The sequence below is a fragment of the Eptatretus burgeri genome, unplaced genomic scaffold (assembly GCF_056783735.1).
Source record: "Eptatretus burgeri isolate ZD-2024b unplaced genomic scaffold, Ebu_testis_v1 Ebu_testis_scaffold_3155, whole genome shotgun sequence".
Classification (NCBI taxonomy): Eukaryota; Metazoa; Chordata; class Myxini; order Myxiniformes; family Myxinidae; genus Eptatretus; species Eptatretus burgeri.
In genome coordinates this window covers 46811-68443 of record NW_028225103.1, presented here as the reverse complement: position 1 = coordinate 68443, position 21633 = coordinate 46811, and the positions used below count along the sequence as shown (strand labels likewise).

Here is a 21633-nt window from a genome sequence, read left to right as displayed (position 1 = left end):
CATGAACTGTTTAACTACCATAATCATCAAAACGAATTTTGAGGGGCCTCTTAAGGAAGACAATAATATCATCTATATTAATATTTAGGCATGCCCCTTCTTTTGTTCCACCATCAGATTACTATATATGTCAAAGCTTGTTTCATTTCATGTAGTAACAAAAATCTGATGGTGGAACAAAAAAAGGGGCGTGCCGAAATATTAATATAGATTTCACTGAGAAAATAAAAGTTCTTTTAATTTATTTATTTTATTATGAATAAATCATTTGTCGATTTCCAACCTGTCCGTGTTTGTCCTTTCCTTCCATTGGTTTGGAATTGTCAAAGAGATCAAGAGATAACATTGATGCTTTGCCGAGGGAGAGCTCCCCGCTCAGGTAACCACGTGACCTCTAGTTAAACGGAATAATTGGACGGTGGACATTGGAACTCGTGGTTAACTGGGTGGAGTTCATGGTTTGAAAACAATCACAACGTTAATTGTGAGTGGTGGCCCCAGCTCCGGCTCGACCGACGACAACCGGGGATTAATCCCCCTGAGTGACAAGCTGGTGTCTGGGTACCCATGGCCGCAACAACACATTCCCACATACTCACATTCCCATTTACCCACATACCCATATTCCCACATTCCCATATACCCACGTACCCACATATCCACATTCCCACATACCCATATACCCACATTCCCACATTCCCACATTCCCACATACCCATATATAACTCCGTTATGGAGGGAAGATTGTCGATAAATACAAAAACACAAAATAAAGAACATTGTTTCGTTGCGAGGAAATGATCATCAACGAATTCGGAATCGATTTTCCACTTTCACAACACAATCTGAAACACAAACAATCGGTTAAAACGAAACGTTCAATCTTTGTATTTATTTTCAATCATGGACACGTGATGTGGCGGGAACCAATCAGACACCGCGATCTCGCGGTTCGCTCTTTCCCCAAACATCTCGCGCTCTTCACTCGGTTACCACAGCGTACCGTCCTTCACCCGACACGACGTGCGGTCCACCATGACCCGAGATCTCAGAGAGAACACCCCGGGATCCACGAGCGGCTCCGATGGAGGATACGTGGTCAGTCCGGGAGGTTCTCCGGAAGACCGCGGGTCCATGGACGGTTGACCCGAGGACAAGGGGTCCAGACCCGGTACGTGACCTTCACTCCGTACCGAGAACTTGTGTTTCCCGTGCTGATCCGTGCTGAGTACTAACACAGGAACTCATTGATTTAGTGAATGTGACGATGTCTGGAGCGGAGCCGGAATTGAATTGTGAATGGAAATCCCATCCATGACATGTTTCCCTCCCTCTTGTACATGTATGACATCATTTTATACCTCATCACTTCATTCATCATTCGATTCCTCTTTGATCTCGTTTCCAACAAATCAGATGAAGATTTACTTGTGGTGATGGACCTCTGCACCGGCACACAATGGCCTGTTCTTGAGGACTGCAATGGCATATTTAACGTCCTCGAGGAATCACTGGATAAGAAGACAAGAGACTTTCCTTTGCTTTCAGAGGAAGGTATGCTCACTGATGCAACACCGTCCCTGTGCATCACCAGGTTGGGAGTTTATAGCTCGTCTTGTCCCAACCTTATTTGACGCCAAATTATGTTCAATATATTTAAAGATGTGATGGGTGAACTTAGTTCCCACTAAACCAGTCAGCTGTTTGTAAAGCAGAGTTGGTGAGTTTACCAGGAAACTAATTAATTCTGCTCGATGGATGGAAGTCACAAGTTCAAGGTCAAAGTTTGACCCCAAAATTATTTTCACGAAATTTTGACCTGAAGCTGTGACCTCGACCTTGGAGCTGCTGTAAGAACTGTTATGAAACCATTGTCACGGGATGGGTATGTTTGTACCGACTCTTTATCTGTTTTGGTAAAATATCATAAAGGTATACCTGCTGTTGGTTTAATGGTTAAGGTGGTGGGCTTGGTTTACATGGGTCCTGAGTTCAAATCCCACTAACCTATTGAATGAATAGCAGGTGGGGTTGACTCAACTTGTCATCCTTCTGAGGTTGGCAAAGTGATACCAGTTTGCTGGGATGATTGAGCCGTTTGAGTATCCTGTGTCAGAGTGGTCACCTGTCCAGGATTGTGTCCAATAACCCAGGAGACTGCTGGAGCAACACTGATACTCTCTGTACAGAGTGTGGTCTTCATGGATGGATCATAATGGACACGTTTCACAACATTACCCATCACTGAGGGTCAGGGACTTGAACTCTCAGGAGCACCTGACTCATTAAATAATTTATCGTTAATCACAACCTCTTTTAATTGTGGAAAGTGTGAAAATGTAAAATATAAAGCTTAATTCGTGTTTGTTTACTTGTTTACCAGCAAATACTTCCTGTCGCTTCGCTGATGTGAATATTCAAGGGAATAGGAAGAGGAGGGAGGGAGGAGGTTAAGGAGGGAAGGATAGAGGAGAGGAGGTAGGGGAAGAAGGATAGAGGAGGGAGGTAAGAGGGGAAGAGAAAGAGGAGGGAGGGGAAGGATAGAGGAGGAAGAGGGGTAGGGGAGAGAGAGAGAGAGAGAGAGAGAGAGAGAGAGAGAGAGAGAGAGAGAGAGAGAGAGAGAGAGAGAGAGAGAGAGAGAGAGAGAGAGAGAGAGAGAGAGAGAGAGAGAGAGAGAGAGAGAGAGAGAGAGATATCGGGCGAGGAGAGAGAGGCAGAGGGGAGAAGGTAGAGAGGGGGGAGATGCGGGAAAGTGTGGAGGGAGAGGAGGGGGGATCCAGGTAGATGTGACGCCGAGTTTAACACCCATCTGGGAGACAACACCCACATTTATGAATCACCCTGCCTGTGAAACACGGGGATGACAGTTTATAGCTGGGTCGGGATTCAAACCCAGGCGAGACAGCTGAGAGCGAGCATGCATGCGTACCTCTCGGCGATCCTGCCGTTATCTGGTAATTCATTGCTGTTGAGGGGGGGGGAGGCGGTATGAGGGGGAGGGAGCACATGGGGTTGGGAAGGCATAATGAGGGGGATGGGGAATCGTGAGGGGGGAAGTCAGAGCAAGAGGAGCAGAGGGCAGCACGAGGGAAGGGGAATGTTTCATTTCACTGATTTCAAGCGGAGGTTCAAACCAAAGCAAACAACAATGAGTTTCGCAGCGAAGCAGAGGTGATTTTTGCTCACGCCATATGCAGATGAAAGCAGCAAGGAAGGTTCATGAAGATGATGTCAGCTGATTTCCAAGCAGAGGGAAGATGACCCCGGTAAAATTATGGAGTGAATGGAGCAGAATGTTTGTAAGTACAACGTGTCGTCGTTTGATCAAAACCGTCCCGGAAGCGACGGGTATTTCTACTGGTGGAACACATAAACCTCAATTATTTTTTATCTTGTTTTTTTGTTGCCATCATCGCATCACGAAGTGAAAGGTGGAGTTGAGCAGTTTGTTCACTTTGTTGCGTCTTCGATGTCGTCGAAAAAAAAAGATCTCAAAAAATTTTTTTTGACATTTTTCTTTTCTGCCCTTATCAGTATTTAAAATGGCGATTTCTGTTCATACAATGGCGATTTCGATTAAACTTGGCTGGTTGGTTCATACCATGACCAAGTTGTGTGCAAATGAGAACCGTTGCTATGGACACCACCGTTGCCTAGGAACGGGACTTTGAAGTTCTTGAAAAATCATAAAAAAATTTTATTTTTTCGAAAATCAAAAATCGGGCCACGAGCGACTGTGGGCAGTACATTCAGCCATATTGTCAAAAATTTCCAGCTGGATCCAATGAAAACTGTCGGAGAAGATAGACTTTGAATGAACCCTGGTCGAAAACAATAAAAAAACGAAGTTCGTTATATCTCAGACACTATGAGTCAGATATACATGAAACTGGTATGGAAGGTTCATGGTATGTCCGAGTTATGTGTGAGAAAGAACCGTCGCTATGGACCCCTCTGTTGCCTAGCAACGGCCGAAACACCTCTAAATGTGGGGGTATTTTAACGAAAAAAACAATCTGCAGCATTAACCCTTGAAGCAAGAATCATGAATTTTCTTGTGCTTAATCCTCAGGTAATTCCCAATCGAACGGGCCCATCTCGTCAGGTTCTATTGGGTAGTCGACTACCCATGTCCGCCTACTGGCTTGTCTGTCCGTCAGTCTGTCGACAAACACGTATTTTTCAGTCCGCTGAAAAGCATCCCCATAACATGATGCCGCCGCCACCATGCCTCACGGAAGGGATGGTTTTGGATGGGTGATGAGCTGTGCTCAGTTTCGGCCAGATGTAGTGCTTTGCATTCAGACCAAGGAGTTCCATTTTCGTCTCATCAGACCACAGAATGTTTTGCCTCTTGCTCTCAAAGTCTTTCACGTGCCTTTTTACGAACTCAAGACGTGCTGTCACGTGCTCCTTTTCTCAGGTGTGGCTTCCGTCTTGCCATTCTCCCATCAAGCCTAGATTTTTGAAGTGCTGCAGAGACTTTTGTCCTTCCGACAGGTTCTCCCATCTCAGTAAAATAACTCTGTGGTTCTGTCAGAATGGTCGTTGGGTTCTTCTTGACCTCCCTGACAAAGGTCCTTCTTGTCCGGTTGCTCAGTTCGGACGGCCAACTCTAGGAAGAGTCTGGGTAGTTCATATTCTTTCCATTTTCTTATGATGGAGCTCACTGTGCTCTTGGGACCTTTCAACACGAGAAATTGATTTCTTACCCTTCCCCAGATCGATGCCTCCTCAATTTTATCTCGGAGTTATACGGACAGTTCCTTTGACTTCATGGAAGAGTTTCTTCTCTGACCTGAACTGTCAACTGTGGGACCTCATCTGGAAAGGTGTGTTTCTTTTTCGAAATCATGTCCAATCATTTGAATTGACCACAGGTGGACTCCAATCAAGTTTGTTTTTTTTGTGCACATTAGTGAGACTCGTATGAGAGCGAACACACAATGCACAACAAGGGGGGGAGGAAAGGGAAAGACAAAACAATGGGGAACAGAGACATTGGGAGCTCTGTGGTAGGGCGAGGATGGGGTGGGGAACACGGGGAATACAAGATGGACACCACAGGGACTTTCAGGAAGGAAAGCAGGGAATTTGAATGAGGTGCGTTTGGGGTGGATTAACTGTGGTCGAAAAGGCAGTGGTTTTGGATGGGGGGAGATAAGAGGTGGTGGTGAACAGATGTTTTGCGCACCTGGAGGGAAGAGTGGGATTGTAGAGAGTGTGGGAGTTTGTTCCAAAGGTGGGAAAAAAGAGGAATGAAAGAGTGAAGGTGAGCAGTGATTCTTGGTTTTGGCAGTTTTTACAGAAGGGGGTTGAAGTCGGACCTTGAGCACCCTGCGGAAATATGGAGGGAAATATCGAAGATCAAGCAGGGCGGCGAGACCGGAGAGGAGACGGGAGAGGACAGAAAGACCACTGGCCTGCCTGCGGTGAGAGAGTGAGAGGCCTAAATACTCAGCCTCACCGCGGGAGATGCCAATGATCCTAAATGCCTTGGTTTCTGCAGCGTGAAGCGGATAAAGGTGAGAGGCGGAAGCACCAGCCCTGAGAGGAGAGCAGTACTCCATCAGGCTGCGGACGAAAGCTTTGCATGTGGTCAGGAGCTCAGGTGGGCCGAGGAAGGTCTTTGCACGATGTAGGATGCCCAGTCGGCGACGAGCTTTGGAGGCCAGTTTGGAAATGTAGCTTTCCCTGGAAAGATTATGGCAGATAGTGAGACCCAGAAGCTTGAGTGAAAGGACTTCTTCAAGATGATTGTTGAGAAAGTAGATGGGGTGGGGGGGGGGAGGGGGTTCCAGCCTGTCCTTTCGGAGAGGCATGGTGAGAGTGTGAGATTTGTCAGGATTGAAAGACATGTTCCACGTGTTGGAGCAGTTTGTGATTTTTATCCAGATATGCAGAGAGTGAAGAAGCTGCTGCTTGCCGGTCTGAGGGATGACAGATGGTACGGCAGAGGATGGAATCATCAGCAAAGAGATAAAGAGGATTTTCAAGAGAGTCGGAGCGATCATTGATGAAAACCAGAAAAAGAACATGGCGCACAACAATGCCTTGAGGAACTCCAGCCTGGACAGGAAGAGGGGATGAGAGAACTCCATTTAGGGCCACATGTTGACTGCAACAGGAGAGGAAGTAGAGCGAGATGTCTGGCTGTCATTAGAGAACCACAGAACATTGACAAGCATGTGGTCAGATGAACCCATTGGAGGGCTGGAAGAACAACAGATATTTTCAGGGAAATTGGTCGAAATCAGATTCAGAAGAGATGGAGGACCATTGGTTGAGATCCCGGATGAGAAATTGACCGATTGAGTCAGTCTTAATGAGTCGCAGAAGTCTTTTGCTGAAGTATCATGGCAGGTGACCGAGGTACCCACACCCAACCAACTGTCATGATGGCAGTTGAAGTCACCACATATGAGGAAGAGAGAGTTGGGATGAGAGGATATGTTGGTCCATGTTTTCGGAGAGTGAGGTGTAAATGGAGTCATCACTGTTTGTTGGACGGAACAACACACATATATTGTTGTAGTCTGGGGTTCGGTGGCGATAAACGACCATGAGGGGGAGCAGTAGGGTCATCTCCACCGAACACCCCGGAATTTAGGTCGTGACTCTCGGAAAAGTCCGAAAGGTCACGGGTCCCTTCGCGGACCGTGGTCGCCAATATTTCGACGGCGTGAGGTGGGGTCTACTTGTCTATTCCAATTTACCGAAGTACTCACGCCCTCTGACGACCGGGGAAACCACACCCTCGGCCGATTCTGTCCGAACCGAGTCGCATGTGCCGACTCGTGTCCGGCGTACCGAGCGGGAGTTACCAGAGCCGCGCCGGTCCCAATGTCAACTAACGGCACACAGCCTCCCTAATTCCCAATATGCACAGTGCTAAACCAATGAAAGAAAGTAACAGACAACGAGCTGGTACATTGAACAACTGGGGGGGTTTATTTATAATGGGGCAGGGGAGCACAGAGAGCAGAGTTATCACGACCATAAGAAATGCAATTTACAATGTACAAGGCACTTAAAGTTTCGACTTACGTTACAGAGCCACACACAAACACACACACCCAAAAGAAATGGACCCCGTCGAGTCTTTATTTGGCCTTTCAGCTCGGAGGGAAGGCGAGCTGAGGGCAAAAGCCTGCACTTGCACCTGTCCGCCTCGTGCAGTCTGGTCGAGCTTGTCCGGTGGCGGGACTCGAACCCACCACCACAACGCAGCACCAAGCACCAGGGATGAGGGAAAGAGCGACAGACGCCAGCCAGCACGAAGGCGGACGAGGCGAGAGAAGACAAGGCGACCGGCGATCAAGCCCGAAAAAGCTTCCCCTGATCAGGCGACACCAGGCGAGCAGACCCAGACCGCCAGACAGAACGTGCCGATCACTCTGCCTCTCTTGAGGTCGGAGGGATTTCTTTCCTCGCCACTCGCCTCCTGATTGGACAGTTGCATCGCGCGATTCGCTGGCCGACCCTCATTGGACAGGCCCACACGGTAGGCGGGGTAACTACCACCTTTCTGGGGCGGAGTCGGAGCTGAGGCGATTGTAGCTCCACCTACCTCCTCACCTCAGGCCACGTACGTAATGGCGACAGTGGAGCGAGACGACAGTCCGCTGTTGTTGTTGTTGTGGTTGAAAAAAACTTAATTAAAAAATAAACCTGTAGTGCACACATGAAATTCCCTTCAGACGCAGGGGATGGATTCTAACGATGCACATACTTATCTAAATAACTGAACTGCGGTGGCTGCTGACTGACTGTGTGCACAAGGCTTCCAAATCTGTAACACTACCCCCCACCCCCTTTTTACAGACTCGTCCTGAGTCGTGAATTTTCGTGCGCCATGCAGGTGTAGGTTTTCCCCCTAGTACGTCTTACCTACAGATCCCTGAGTGCGACATTTTTATACGTGTCCCAAAAATAAATTACCTCGTGCGCTGCGAAACTAAACTATCTGACTCACTCGGACAACTTGAATAAATTGCTAGCGCAAGACAGACACACAGGTGGGTTACAATTTATTTACATTTCTGACATCTATTTACACGAACCATGGCCCAGGACCTTTTATCTGTGGAAGGAAAGCACAGCAAAGTCAACAATTTGTGGCTTGAAGGAAGTCTCTGGCACAGGAAAATGGATGGATGCAGAAAAAACAACAATGCACTGGCTGCACAACGCAGTCCCTGTTGCGGGCAGTGGGCAGTCCAGGGCAGTCCTTGCAAAACACTGGGTATGGATGGTCCTGGTGCACATGGTTGAGATGGTGACACAGCGGCAATGCAAACAAGGGTCAGCAGACATGGGGTCAAGGAAAAGGCAGGCAAGTGAGGCAAGGCAAATGCGGACCAGGAAATACAGCACAACAGGCCGGCATATGAAGCTGGCCGGCCTCTGGTCTGGTGCGTGAGGCTCTGGAGGGTGTGCGATGGTGTCGTCCACTCTGAAAAGGGGCTCGGACCTACCCGACTGTCTCCCCCCAACCTATCGCCTTTGCCTGTCTCTGTCCATTCCCACTCCCTTTGTTTGCCACAACAAAATTTAGACTTCCCCATTTTTATTATTTTTATTTTATTACTATATGTTTTAAAAATATTTTTCTTTATAATTGCTTGTCCCGAACCCCCTTGCTGTCTTTGTCCTGCTCACCTATCCTGTCCGTCCACTCCCAACCCCGAAGATCCTTTTTGGAGGGGAATAAGGGAGAGACTAGTGTCCTGCCTCGAGGCCCAAGGAAGCCTCAGAACAACCTCCACAGAGTTCAGCAATCTTCCCAAAGTGAGTCCTGTGGCCTCCAGAGAGATGGACGGTGTGAAGGGGTACATTTCCTATCTATCCTTGCATTTATTAAACTTTAAACTATTCCTGGAGCTTTTCAACACACCTGTCTCTTCAAACTATCGGTTCTGGCAACCATGATTCCCATCGACTGTGTTGGTGTTCCTTATAAATTTGGGCCTGGACCTCAAATTTTCTCTCGTGCCGATGCACAATTTCATGGCTGGGCAGCGTGGCTCAAGTGACAGGGACTTCTGTCTGCCAAACTCAAACTACGGCACGCCCGGGCCCTGCGGCTGTCTCCGAGCCTTCCTGCTCCCTATGAACGCGGGGAGTGCCCTTCCCGGTTACTCCCCGTATATGTCCACATGCCATCTCGGTGCTCCGGGTCCCGTTTCCGACCTGCCACCACATGCCCAGTACATTATCCTGGTCCCTTGGACCCATGGCCTACTCTGGCCGACTAGTCCGTGCCTGGGGTGCCCTCCACTCAATACTCACCTTTCCACAGCCACGCTTCCAGCCGGTAAATGGACTCCTGCACCCTTCAAAAAGGTTTAGAGCCTTCGTACACCACCAACAACAGAACGACCTCCTTTTGGTAAATTTGACTCACCCACTAACTCACATTACATTAACCCCGGGGTCCCTTGGGTGGGAATCACTCCTCCTTCTCATCATTCGTTCGCACCATGCATTGCACATTCGCTCCACTCACACACTCCGGCCCGCTGACCCACGTTCACTCATTGTACATTTTTCACTTTTCCAATTCACTCACATCACTCAACACTGCCATTCTGCTCACTACATTCCCCTAACTAACTCGTGCTCCCCGTTATCCCTTATCCGAATGCACGTTCCTTTTAACTCGACGTAGGTAATCTACATCCCCACTACACATTCCATGTCGGTCCGTGTCTCCCAAATCCATTTCAAAATCGATCCTAAATTCCCAGTAACTTGTTCCACGGTCCCCATGAGGCCGGTCTGTCTATCGCTAAACCCTTCCCACAAAGTGGGAAGTGTTCCTTTGCCCGAGTGAGGATGCTTGCCACATCCTGGCCGGGGCCATGTACTTGGAGCGAGGCCCTCTTTTTTTTTCTCGCACCGCCAGGGCGGCGGTCTGCGACTCGCTCGATCATCCCTTCTGTCAGACGATACCTGGGGCCTTGTCGTCGCCCCGGTGTAACCGAACGGGAATTACCAGAGCCGCGCCGGTCCCAATGACAACTTTCGGCACAAACTGCCTCACTACTCAAGCCCGAACCATGCTCAGCCAATGGAAGAAATGACAGGCAACGAACTGGAAAATTTAACACAGGGTTTATTTACAATTATCGGGAAGGGAGACACAGAGCAGAGTGATCACAAATAAAAATGCAGGCATTGTACACTGAGCAAAAGCACTTAACAATTCTACTTAACAGACTGGCCACAGACAGACACACACACCCAAAAAGAAATGGACCTCGAGGGTCTTTATTCGGTCCTTCAGCTCGGGAGGGAAGGCGAGCTGAGGGTCAGAGTCTGGCCGGGTACCTGGCCGCCTCGTGCGGTTTGGCCGAGATGAGCGAACAAGGACGAGACCAGCCGCGTCGAGTGAACCAGGATGAGATGAGCCGTGTCGAGCGAACCAGGATGAGACCAGCTGCGTCGAGCGAACCACCAAGCACAGGACCATGGCACCACCAAAAGGAAGGCCACCAAAAGAACCCTCAAACCAGACACTCCACCAATGAAGCGAGGACCATGGAGACAGCTCGCGATCTTTTTAATCCCTCCTCCCGTGCGGGGTGGTGGGATCCGCTCTGAGGCGATGAACCTCCGCATTGGACGAGGGGTTGTCGGGCGAGCAGTGGCCTCCCCTCATTGGCAAGAGGAACATTCCACCTTGCGGGGAAGGAGCCTCCTGATTGATTCGGTGGGGAAAAATGTTGGCCCTCCATGATTGGAGGAGGTCCGGTGGGAGGGGGCAACGACCACCCTCCCCCGTGCGTGTCTGAGAACCCAGACGGAACAACCAGGGGAGCATCCTATTCCCCATCCACCTTTGTAGCTGGGCGGGGGGATCTCGAGTCGGCTGTTGTGCCGGCCGGGGTCGATTGGACGAGCTCACGGTGGGTGGAGGGAACCTCACCCCTGTAACGTGACACATTGTACGTGGGCGATGGTGCGAGAACGAAGAGTTTGTGGTTTGGGAGGAAGATTTGAATATGTAGAAAAACATCTAGCTGGAAAGAAACCCGCAGCGCACGGACACTTATCAACCCATTAAACAGAGGGGAGGGTTCTAACTATCCACATATACTAATTGAAATAACTGAACTATGGGACTGCTGACTGTCTGTGTTCAAGAGGCTTCCAAATCCGTAACAATGTAACATGGTATGGCAGACATGTTCAAGTAAAGGGAAAATTTGAATATAATTTTTTTTTTCTGAAACCATTCAACGAAAATAATTGAAACTTTGCATGTGTTATCAACTTCCCACGGGGTATGTAGGGTGATAATGATGACGTCATCAGTGAAGTCTTCTTCCAGCCTTGATTGGTTGAATTGAAGTCCTTCTCTGAAAAATCTGAAACTTCCTTTATCTGATCTATGACCAGACGTGAGTGAATATTTAAATTTTTGACGTTCATAACCTATTCCAAGAAACAATGTGATCTCATGGGGTGCATGGATGATTCAAGCATGTGGGCCATGATAGTAGTTGGCCATAATAGTGAGGGATTCAGTCAATAATGGTAATTTTGTTCAGAACGAACGTGCAAGGTGAGACTATGTGCTCTCCGAGAACTCTTCAAGTTGTAAATGTGATTTATTGATGTTTTTGCTCCATTCTCAATTTGCAGAGAAAAAATTTGAAACGTCTTCAAGTGTCAACTGTTCCTCATCGGTGGACAGAGAAGTTTCTGTCGATCATCAATTGACAGAGACTTTTTATAAGGATGTTGACAAGTTTAGGGGTGTGTCTGCAAACAATAACAACTGCGACAGGTGGATCAATGTCTTGCAACAGGAGAGTCAAAGAAGTGAGAAGCCAAACAATTTTGCTGTTACGAACAAAAACTTCACTTCCTCATCATGTTTAACAGGATGTGTTGAAATATGCACAGGTGAGACGTCATACAGGTGCACTGTGTGTCAGAAGAGATTTTCTTCTTCTCCATGTCTGTTGACACATCAAACGTTTCACACCAGTGAGAAACACCACAAGTGTTCTGTTTGCAACAAAGCATTTAATCAGTCATCACACTTACATGAGCACCAGGTATTGCACACCAGGAAGAAACCCTACAATAGTTCTGTGTGTACCAAGGCCTTTGCTCGTTCATCGACTGTATCGGCACATCAAATAATGCACATCGGAGAGAAACGTTACAATTGTTCTGTGAGTAACAAAGCGTTTAATCAATCATCGAACTTATATACTCATCAAATAATACACACCGGAGAGAAACTTTACAAGTGTTCTGTGTGTCACAAGACCTTTTCTCGTTCATCAACTGTCTCGAGACAAAAAAGAATACACACCGGAGAGAAACCTTACAAGTGTTCTGTGTGTCACAAGGCCTTTATTAAACCATCAACTCTATCAGCACATCAAAGAATACACACCGGAGAGAAACCTTACAAGTGTTCTGTGTGTAACAAAGCGTTTAATCAAGTCTCGAACTTATATACTCATCAAAGACTGCACACGGGAGAGAAACCTTACAAATGTTCTGCGTGTAACAAGACCTTTATTAACCCATCAACTCTATCAGCACATCAAAAAATACACACCGGAGAGAAACCCTGCAAGTGTTCTGTGTGCAACAAGGCCTTCATTAATCCATCAACTATGTCAGCACATCAAAGAATACACACCGGAGAGAAACCTTACAAGTGTTCTGTGTGTAACAAAGCGTTTAATCAAGTGTCGAACTTACATACTCATCAAAGAATACACACGGGAGAGAAACCTTACAAATGTTCTGCGTGTCACAAGACATTTTCCTGTTCATCGTCTGTCTCAACACATCAAAGAATACACTCCGGAAAGAAACCTTACAAGTGTTATTTGTGCAACAAGACCTTTACTCATTCATCATCTGCATCTCGACATCAAATAATACACACCGGAGAGAAACCCCACAAGTGTTCTGTGTGCAACAAGGCATTCATTAATCCATCAACTCTATCGGCACATCAAAGAATACACACCGGAGAGAAACCTTACAAGTGTTCTGTGTGCAAGAAGGCCTTTACTTGTTCATCATCTGCATCGACACATCAAAGAATACACACTGGAGAGAAACCTTTCAAGTGTTCTGTGTGCAAGAAGGCGTTTACTTGTTCATCATCTGCATCGCGACATCAAACAATACATCAAAGTAATGAATTTCCAGTAACAGGTGCGAGTGGAAGATGCTACACATGGGATGGAAATAACAGCAAATCCAGCGCCATTGATTGCAAAGAAGAGAAATGAAAAGAACAAAAAGATACATCAACAAATATACAACGACAACTGGGAGAACGACAAAAGAGCAGTAAGATTGCAAAAAGATCTTGAAAGAGTTGGGGAGAGACAAAGAAGGCACTTTGCAGTGGCTTGGAAGACGTCATGTTAACTGGGATGGAGAACGAGTCGGAGTGCATTGTCTGGAGAAAGTCTACACCCATTTCAAAATTTTCATCCTTTTATGCCTTATAACCTCCAATTAATGGTCATTAAATCAGACTTTTTACACCTTTATTGACCCACCGTAACCCACAACTTCCAAGTGAAAAATAAATTATACAATTTTCAGAAAATGAATTAAAAACACAAAACTAGAATATCTTGGTGGGATAAGTGTCCACCACCCTTATAATGGCAATTGTAAACGAGTTCAGGTGGAACCAATCACCTTAAAAATTACACACCAGGTTCATTGACCTCCACCTGTTTTAACTCTCAGAATAAAATCAGCCGATCCTCTGGGTTTCCACACTTGGGTCGTGCATTTCACAGCAAATGCTCAATCATGAGGACCAAGGAGCTTTCAAAATACCTCTGGGATAACGTTTTGGAAAGGCACAGATCAGGGGATGGGTATAAAATTATTTCAAAGGCCTTGAATATCCCTTGGAGCACGTGCAGTCAAGACAGTGATGATTAAGAAATGAAAAGCGTATGGTACCACCAAGACCCTGCCGAGATCAGGCCGTCCCTCCAAACTGGATGACCAAGCAAGGAGATTGATCAGAGGCCACCAAGATGCCAATGGCAACTTTGAAAGAGCTTCAGCCCTTCATGGCAAGGACTGATCACTGGTGTCCATGTGACAACAATATCTCAAGCACTCCACAAGTGTGTTTTTGAGGTGTGTTTTTCTATCCAAGATGGCCGCCAAACTATGTGACTTGTGACGTCATAATTTTTACTATGTATGCAGACATGATGAAAGATGATAGTTGCAAATTTTCGCTTCGTTAGGTTATGTGATTCCAGAGAAAAGATTATTTAATATTTTCTTGAATCCAGCATGGCTGCCAAACCATGTGACCTATCAATTAGAAAATATCAAAACGCACCAGTTCACCACTTACTTGATATGTGTACCAAATTTCAGAAATATATCTTGAGGGGATTTGTAGTTAAGCTCCGGAAACGAAATGTGTCGGACGGACGGAACCCGTTTCTATATCCCCCGCCATCTTCGTTGGTTGGCGGGGGATAATTATCCAAAGCAAATGATGAGAAGAGAAAAGAGCAGAACAAGGATCTGTACGTGATTGAAATCCTCAAAATGGAAAAACAAAACATCGAAAGGAAATGCCTCGAGGGATTGCCTGTTTCATTATGACGTCATAATTACAGCTACCATCATGCTATACAATCATAAATTATGTAATTATAACGAACATTATCATATTATTTTATTATAAATTAAATAATCATTATTATTTAATAATGTTATTATTCAACAAAAAATAATTAAATAATTAAATAATAACAGCACAGCATGATTGTTGATCCAAAATCAGATGGAGATTTCTGTTTGATGTTTTACTGTCTTGTTGACTTCATAAAAAGAGTTTGTGTGGGAATTCGGGAATTTCACTTCATTCAAATCGGGAATGATTATTGTATGGGTCTTCGGGATTTTGCAAGCGATCTTCTGCAGCACGGGCAAAATAACTAACACAATGTCTGCCCTAACCACACGATCCCCCTGTCCCAAGGGAACGACATGTAAAAGGATCTATCCAAAAAGGGGCATCTGGGCATGCAGACAAGTAGTAGTAGTCGATGTAGTAGTTGTCGTTATCGTATTGTTACGTCTGAAGGGGGGGGTATGCATTCAAAGGGTAATTAGGATGTTTAATTAGGTATGCCATGCTGTTCGAGTTGAACCAGGATCTCGATGTAATAAGTAGCAATTCAGTGGTGATAAGTTGTCTACTAAATGTCCATTTCTTCAAGGGGGAAATGATAATTGTCATGTAATTAGATAGGGAGACAGGTTAGGGTAAGTGTGTCTGCGGAAACCCCTTTTAGTATTCCCTGGAGGCTTGCCGTGACGTCACAGGACAGTGCTGCGGATGGCTCCGCCCCGTGATCGCGATTGGCGGAAGGCGACGGCGGAGGGCCAATAAAACGGCTCGATTGGAAGTGACGAGGACTCGAGGATAAAAAGGTTCTGTTCTGGGAAAAGGGGTGGAAGAAGAAGATCGATAAAGAAAAACCGTTTTGGTGGAGGCTGTTGGGTCAGAGCGTGCTCTATTGTTGCGCTGGTTCGTTCCTAGATTGATCGTGTCTCGTGGCCTCGCTGTGCCTCGTGCCTCACCTCGGTTGGCTCTGGGGTTCTGCTGGCTCGGAGTACGGGGTCGAACGGCGGGCGGACCTGCCTCCCTCTCCTGCTCGCAACTTGGCGCCAGAACTGGCTCCCTGGCGGCTGTGAGCGGACTTGCGCCGACACCAGGAGGTCGACAGCACCACGGAGTCTCCTGCCCCCGACGAGCGCAACGCCAGCTCGTCCGGCGCCAATCCAGGGACTGTTGTGTCCACACCACGGGCCAGCCTGACCACCAGGACCAGCTCCGTTGTGTGTGTGTGTGTGTGTGTGTGTGTGTGTGTGTGTGTGTGTGTGTGTGTGTGTGTGTGTGTGTGTGTGTGTGTGTGTACCTGGCGCCTTAGAGGGTTTGAGATTTGTATATCCATTGGAATTGTTTGTGTTTTCCCCACGCCCGAACCCACACCACCATCATGTCGAATCGCCCGGATCCCTCCTCTTGCCGAGTCTTATTATTTCTGGTTAGAGAAATAAACATTATTAACTCAGTGAAAAGCGACTCGTGCCACCTTCCTCGTCCCGTTTGCGGTAGAGCGATTAAAACCGCCATCTTTGAGTTATAAAAAATAAACCGCCTCCATCGTTTCGGCTCATTCTACGTTAGCGGGACTGTTCAAGTCCCGTGGACGTCACAGTATTGAGGATTTTCCATGGGATTCCCAATTTTTGGTGCTTGCTTGGTCATATTGATTTGATTGTTCTTCGATTTTCTTTCCCAGCACGATGAGATGTTCTGCATCTAATGTACTTCTCTGTCATACGTTGTGAATGTAATTTTATAAATGATTTGATGCAAACAATGACACCATAATGTGAAAAGTAGAAGTGATTCATTACATTTTGGTACCCTGCCTCACCTTGCACTTCTTGATGCCAGAGAAACCAAGTCCGTCACATTCATTGGAATCTCCAGCGATGAAGCTGAGTCTGTGGTTCTCTTACTCTCACACCGGTGGTTTCTCTGTCTTCTCCAGGTTCATTTCTTGTCCTGTACCCCTCTGCTTTGTTCTGTACCCCCATCCCCGAATTTTGCTCCAAAGGGCTTTCTCGGTCTTCCAGTAACCCACTTCTGTTGAAACTCCGAAAATCCAGGTTCTTTGCTCTCCTCCACTCATTTGTTACTCCTTTCTCCAGTCTGTGGAACCAACTTCCTCAGACTTCAATCTGACTCTTCCATCTTCAAGATGGCTATGCACCCCACCCCACCCAACAATCCTTTCTCATGATCTTTTCTGCCCTCTCCAAGCCTTCCTTTCCTCCCCAAGCACTCTCCAAAATACAAGCCCTTAACAAACCGAACTCTTCCTTTCCAGATTAATGTACTTTTCCCCCTCATTCCTCACCATCCTTTTCTTCTGCCATCTCCAGTTTTCCTTTCCCCCTCTTGTGTTTGAGTTTGCATTCAGCTTGTTAACCTCTTTGTCCACCCATGTCCCTTTGATCTCATTCTTCCCCATGCCCATTCTTAATCCAAGTGACCCTCCATTGTACCTCCATCCTGTTGTAGTTGTGTCCTCGCCTCTTCCCACCCCCCCCCTTCGACGATGTTCTTTTTCTTCTGTTATTGTCGGGTCTTTTCTGTGTTCAAGGTCTCCCACGAGTGGCTCAAAAAAAAAAATTCAATTATTGGAAAAGTTGTGTTTTTGGAAAACTTTGGGGTGGGGGGGGGGGTTGGGGACTTCTCTGTACAATGTACAGTATTTCTGTATCCAACGGGTGATCTTGTTCCAAGCGTGTGTCGAAGAAATTCTCGATTCATCCTGTACATTTGAGTCATTTAAAATAAAAGAGTAAAAACAAATTTGGACATCGATATGGAGAATCGGGGCAACACAAGCAATACACTCTTTCCGCGACTCTGCAGTGCATAGAAACTGAATTCTGATGTAGTTTTCAGTCAGACGAGGTCTGTTTACCCTCAAAACATGCTGACGCCATAGCTGACATGTTGAGGGTTCAGGGAAGAATCACTCGCAACTTTGTTGCAGCAGCGATCTGGAGGTCAGCTTAGTTTTGAAGGGATAAGGAATATTTATGAATTAAAGGTTGATAGGGGTTTCAGAGGGGGTGAGATCATCCTCGAGACAGAATGGCGTCAAGACTGCAGCCCTTTGGGTGCTCGATGGATCACACATGGCTCCTTGGTTTGGAGGTCGGAAAGTCAGCCCGCAATGAAAAGGCGAAGGAAAGATTTATAATCTGCTCTGACCAGTTCATTCCTTGGCTGGTGTTATTGGGACCCAACCAGACCTTTCCCAGCTGGGTCAGTAAGAGCTTTAAATCATCTATGTATCGTGTTCTTTGGATGTTCTTCTAATGGTTGTTAGGGTGTATCCATGTCCATGTTTGTTGATGAGGTTACTCAGTGGGTCCAGAGAAAGACAAAACAAGAGGGGGGAAAGACTGCCTCCCTGGAAGATCCCATGCCATATCTTCACATCTGGTATTTCGATATTTCTTTCTGAGTGCTGTACTATCAACGTGGTATTCCAGAGTTCCATTGCTTTCTCAATCAGTTTGATTACTTAGGGATTGATTTTGTATATTCTTTTGATTTTTTTGATTTTGATATTGATTTTGTATTAAAGCTTCCTTATAGTCCATCCAGGTGGTGGACAATTTGGTTCTTTGCATTTTGAAATTTTCAAGTTCCGCCTTGTTCAGTCGTGGGTGGTGGCCCTTTTGTTATACCTCTAAACCTCCTTGTTGGGTTCGGTGATGGAACATCATTTCTGTCATGATTTCTGTTCGAAGTTTGTGTGTGTTGTTTGTAGACATGTTATTGGCCGGTACTTGTCTCTGCTGTCATTGTCTCTTTCCCCGTTTTGTTGCCATTGCTGAGCCCGCTTTGGCAATGTTGGCGGTGTCTCTTCGTGTTGTGGTCATTGCTCTGGCCAGTTCAGCCTTGTTTGGTGTTATTGTGACCCAACCAGACTTTCAACAGCGAAAACAATTCTTTAATAAAAGTACAAAACAATTCTTTAATCAAAGTACAAAACAATTCTTCAATTAAAGTACAAAACAATTCTTTAATCAAAGTACAAAACAATTCTTAAATCAAATTACAAAACAATTCTTTATTCAAAGTACAAAATAATTATTTAATCAAAGTACAAAACAATTCTTTAATCGAAGTATAAAACAATTCTTTAATTAAAGTACAAAACAATTCTTTAATCAAAGTACAAAACAATTCTTTAATTAAAGTACAAAACAATTCTTTAATCAAAGTACAAAACAATTCTTAAATCAAATTACAAAACAATTCTTTATTCAAAGTACAAAATAATTATTTAATCAAAGTACAAAACAATTCTTTAATCGAAGTATAAAACAATTCTTTAATTAAAGTACAAAACAATTCTTTAATCAAAGTACAAAACAATTCTTTAATTAAAGTACAAAACAATTCTTTAATCAAAGTACAAAACAATTCTTAAATCAAATTACAAAACAATTCTTTATTCAAAGTACAAAATAATTATTTAATCAAAGTACAAAACAATTCTTTAATCGAAGTATAAAACAATTCTTTAATCAAAGTACAAAACAATTCTTTAATCAAAGTACAAAACAATTCCTTCACCCCAGTACAAATAACTTTCACCCACAGCACAATTAAATGTTATATTGGTCCGAAACCTTCTGGTGAAATCACGCAATTCATATGTCCGTAACAACAGGTTTGAATAATTCATGTAATGTGTTTGGGTGATGTAAGAGACTGGGTAAAATGGCGGGAAAACCCAGAATTAATTTATTTATACAACTTTAAACCTTCTTAAACCTCCATTTAAATTGAATGATAAACTTGAACACTGCAAAACACAAATCTCCTTCAAAATACTTCCAAGAACCGAGCTGTATATCAATATATAGCATGAGAAGACGTGGGATGTGGAAAAGACAGCAGAATGGTGAAGAAGATTCTGCCAATATGATCTTGTTCCGTCAGTGAACTTCTGGATTTTTTTGTTGTTGTTTCAAGGTCAATTTTTTTGTTGTCTGTTTTTGTTGATGACCTTGCACAAATGTGTGTCTGGCACACTTATCTCGTCCAAATTCCATTTGAATGTCCTCAGAAAACCGTTTTACTTGTCATAGCTGTTCTGTCAATTTTTAGTCATACGGTGCGATGACCTTTAAGTCATCCAGACGTGAGTGAATAATTACATTTATGACGTTCATAACCCATTCTGAGAAATAGTGTGATGTCATTGGGTGCATGGATGATATGGGTATATGGGCTCTGATAGTAGTGGGCCAAATAATGGGGTGTTCAGTTAATAATGGTAATTTTGTTCAGAATTAACGTGCAATGTGAGACTATGTGCAATCCGAGTGCTGTTCAAGTTGTAAAAGTTATTTATTGATGTTTTTGCTCCATTCTTAATCTGCAGACCAAAAATTTGAAACATCTTCACGTGTGAACTGTTCCTCGTCATTGGACAAAGAAGTGTCTTTCGATCATCACCTGGCAAAGACTTTGTGTCAGGATGGTGACAAGTTTCGGGGTGTGTCTACAAACAACAACAACAACAACAACTGCGAAAGGTGCATCAATGTCTTGCAACAGGAAAGCCAAAGAAATGAGAAGCCAAACAAGTTTTCTGTTACAAAAAAAGACTTTACATCGTCATCCTGTTTAAAAGGATGTGTAAAAATATGCACAGGTGAGACGTCACTCAGGTGCACTGTGTGTCATAAGGGATTTGCTTCTTCTTCATATCTGTTGACACATCAAAGGTTGCACAAGAGTGAGAAATCCTACAAGTTTTCACAATGCAGGAAGGCCTTTTGTTCTTCATCAAGTTTATATCGTCATCAAAAAACACATTCAGGGGGGAAACGCCACAAGTGTTCAATTTGCAACAAAGCATTTAATCATTCAGCAAACTTACGTGAGCATCAGATATTGCACAACAGGAAGAAACCGTACAATTGTTCTGTGTGCGACAAGGCCTTTGATCATCCATCAACTGCATTGATACATCAAAGAATGCACACCGGAGAGAAACCCTACAATTGTTCTCTGTGTAATAAAGTCTTTTCTCGTTCAGCAACTGCGTCAGCACATCAAAGAATACACACCGGAGAGAAACCCTGCAAGTGTCCTGTGTGTAACAAAGCGTTCAATCATGCATGGAAATTACAGAGGCATCAAAGAATACACACCGGAGAGAAACCTTACAAGTGTTCTATGTGTAAAAAAGCATTTAATCAAGCATCGAACTTCCATACACATCAAAGAATACACACTGGAGAGAAACCTTACAAGTGTTCTCTATGTAACAAAGTCTTTTCTCGTTCAGCAACTGCATCAGCACATCGAAGAATACACACCGGAGAGAAACCCTACAAGTGTCCTTTGTGCAACAAAGCGTTTAATAACGCATGGAACTTACAGAGGCATCAAACAATACACATCGGAGAGAAACTTTACAATTGTCCTGTGTGTAAAAAAGCGTTTCCTGATCCATCAACTGCATCAGCACATAAAAGAATACACAACGGAGAGAAACCCTTCAATTGTTTTGTGTGTAACAAAGCGTTTAATGATCCATCATCTGTATCGAGACATCAAAGCAAATAATTTCCAGGAACAGGTGCGAGTATATGATGCCACACATGGGATGGAAATAACAGCAAATCCAGCACCGTCGATTGCAAAGAAGAGAAATGAAAAATACAAAAAGACACATCAACAAAGATACACTGACAACTCGGAGAACGACAAAAGAGCAGGAAGATTGTAAAAAGATCTGGAAAGAGTTGGGGAGAGACAAAGACGGCACTTTGCAGTGGCTTGAAAGACGTCATGTTAACTGGGATGGAGAACGAGTCAGAGTACAGTGTCAAAAGAAAGTCTACACTCTTTAAAATTTTTCACCTTTTGATGCCTTATAAACCTGGAATTAAATATCATTAAATCAGAGTTTTTACTATACACCTTTATTTACACATCGGAACCCACAACTTCCAAGTGAAAAAACAAATTCTACAAATTTCAGA

At 44.8% G+C, this 21633-nt stretch overlaps 1 protein-coding gene across 1 annotated transcript in view; it reads left to right on the top strand.

Moving 5' to 3' along the window:
- The window catches only part of LOC147006712 (uncharacterized), a 50639-nt gene that overhangs the window by 17100 nt on the left and 11906 nt on the right, over nucleotides 1-21633 (top strand). Inside the window, exons 3-4 of the mRNA XM_085868003.1 lie at nucleotides 1417-1554; nucleotides 20022-21206. Of these exons, the coding sequence (XP_085724129.1) occupies nucleotides 1417-1554; nucleotides 20022-21206 (1323 nt within the window). The remainder of the gene's footprint in view (nucleotides 1-1416; nucleotides 1555-20021; nucleotides 21207-21633) is intronic.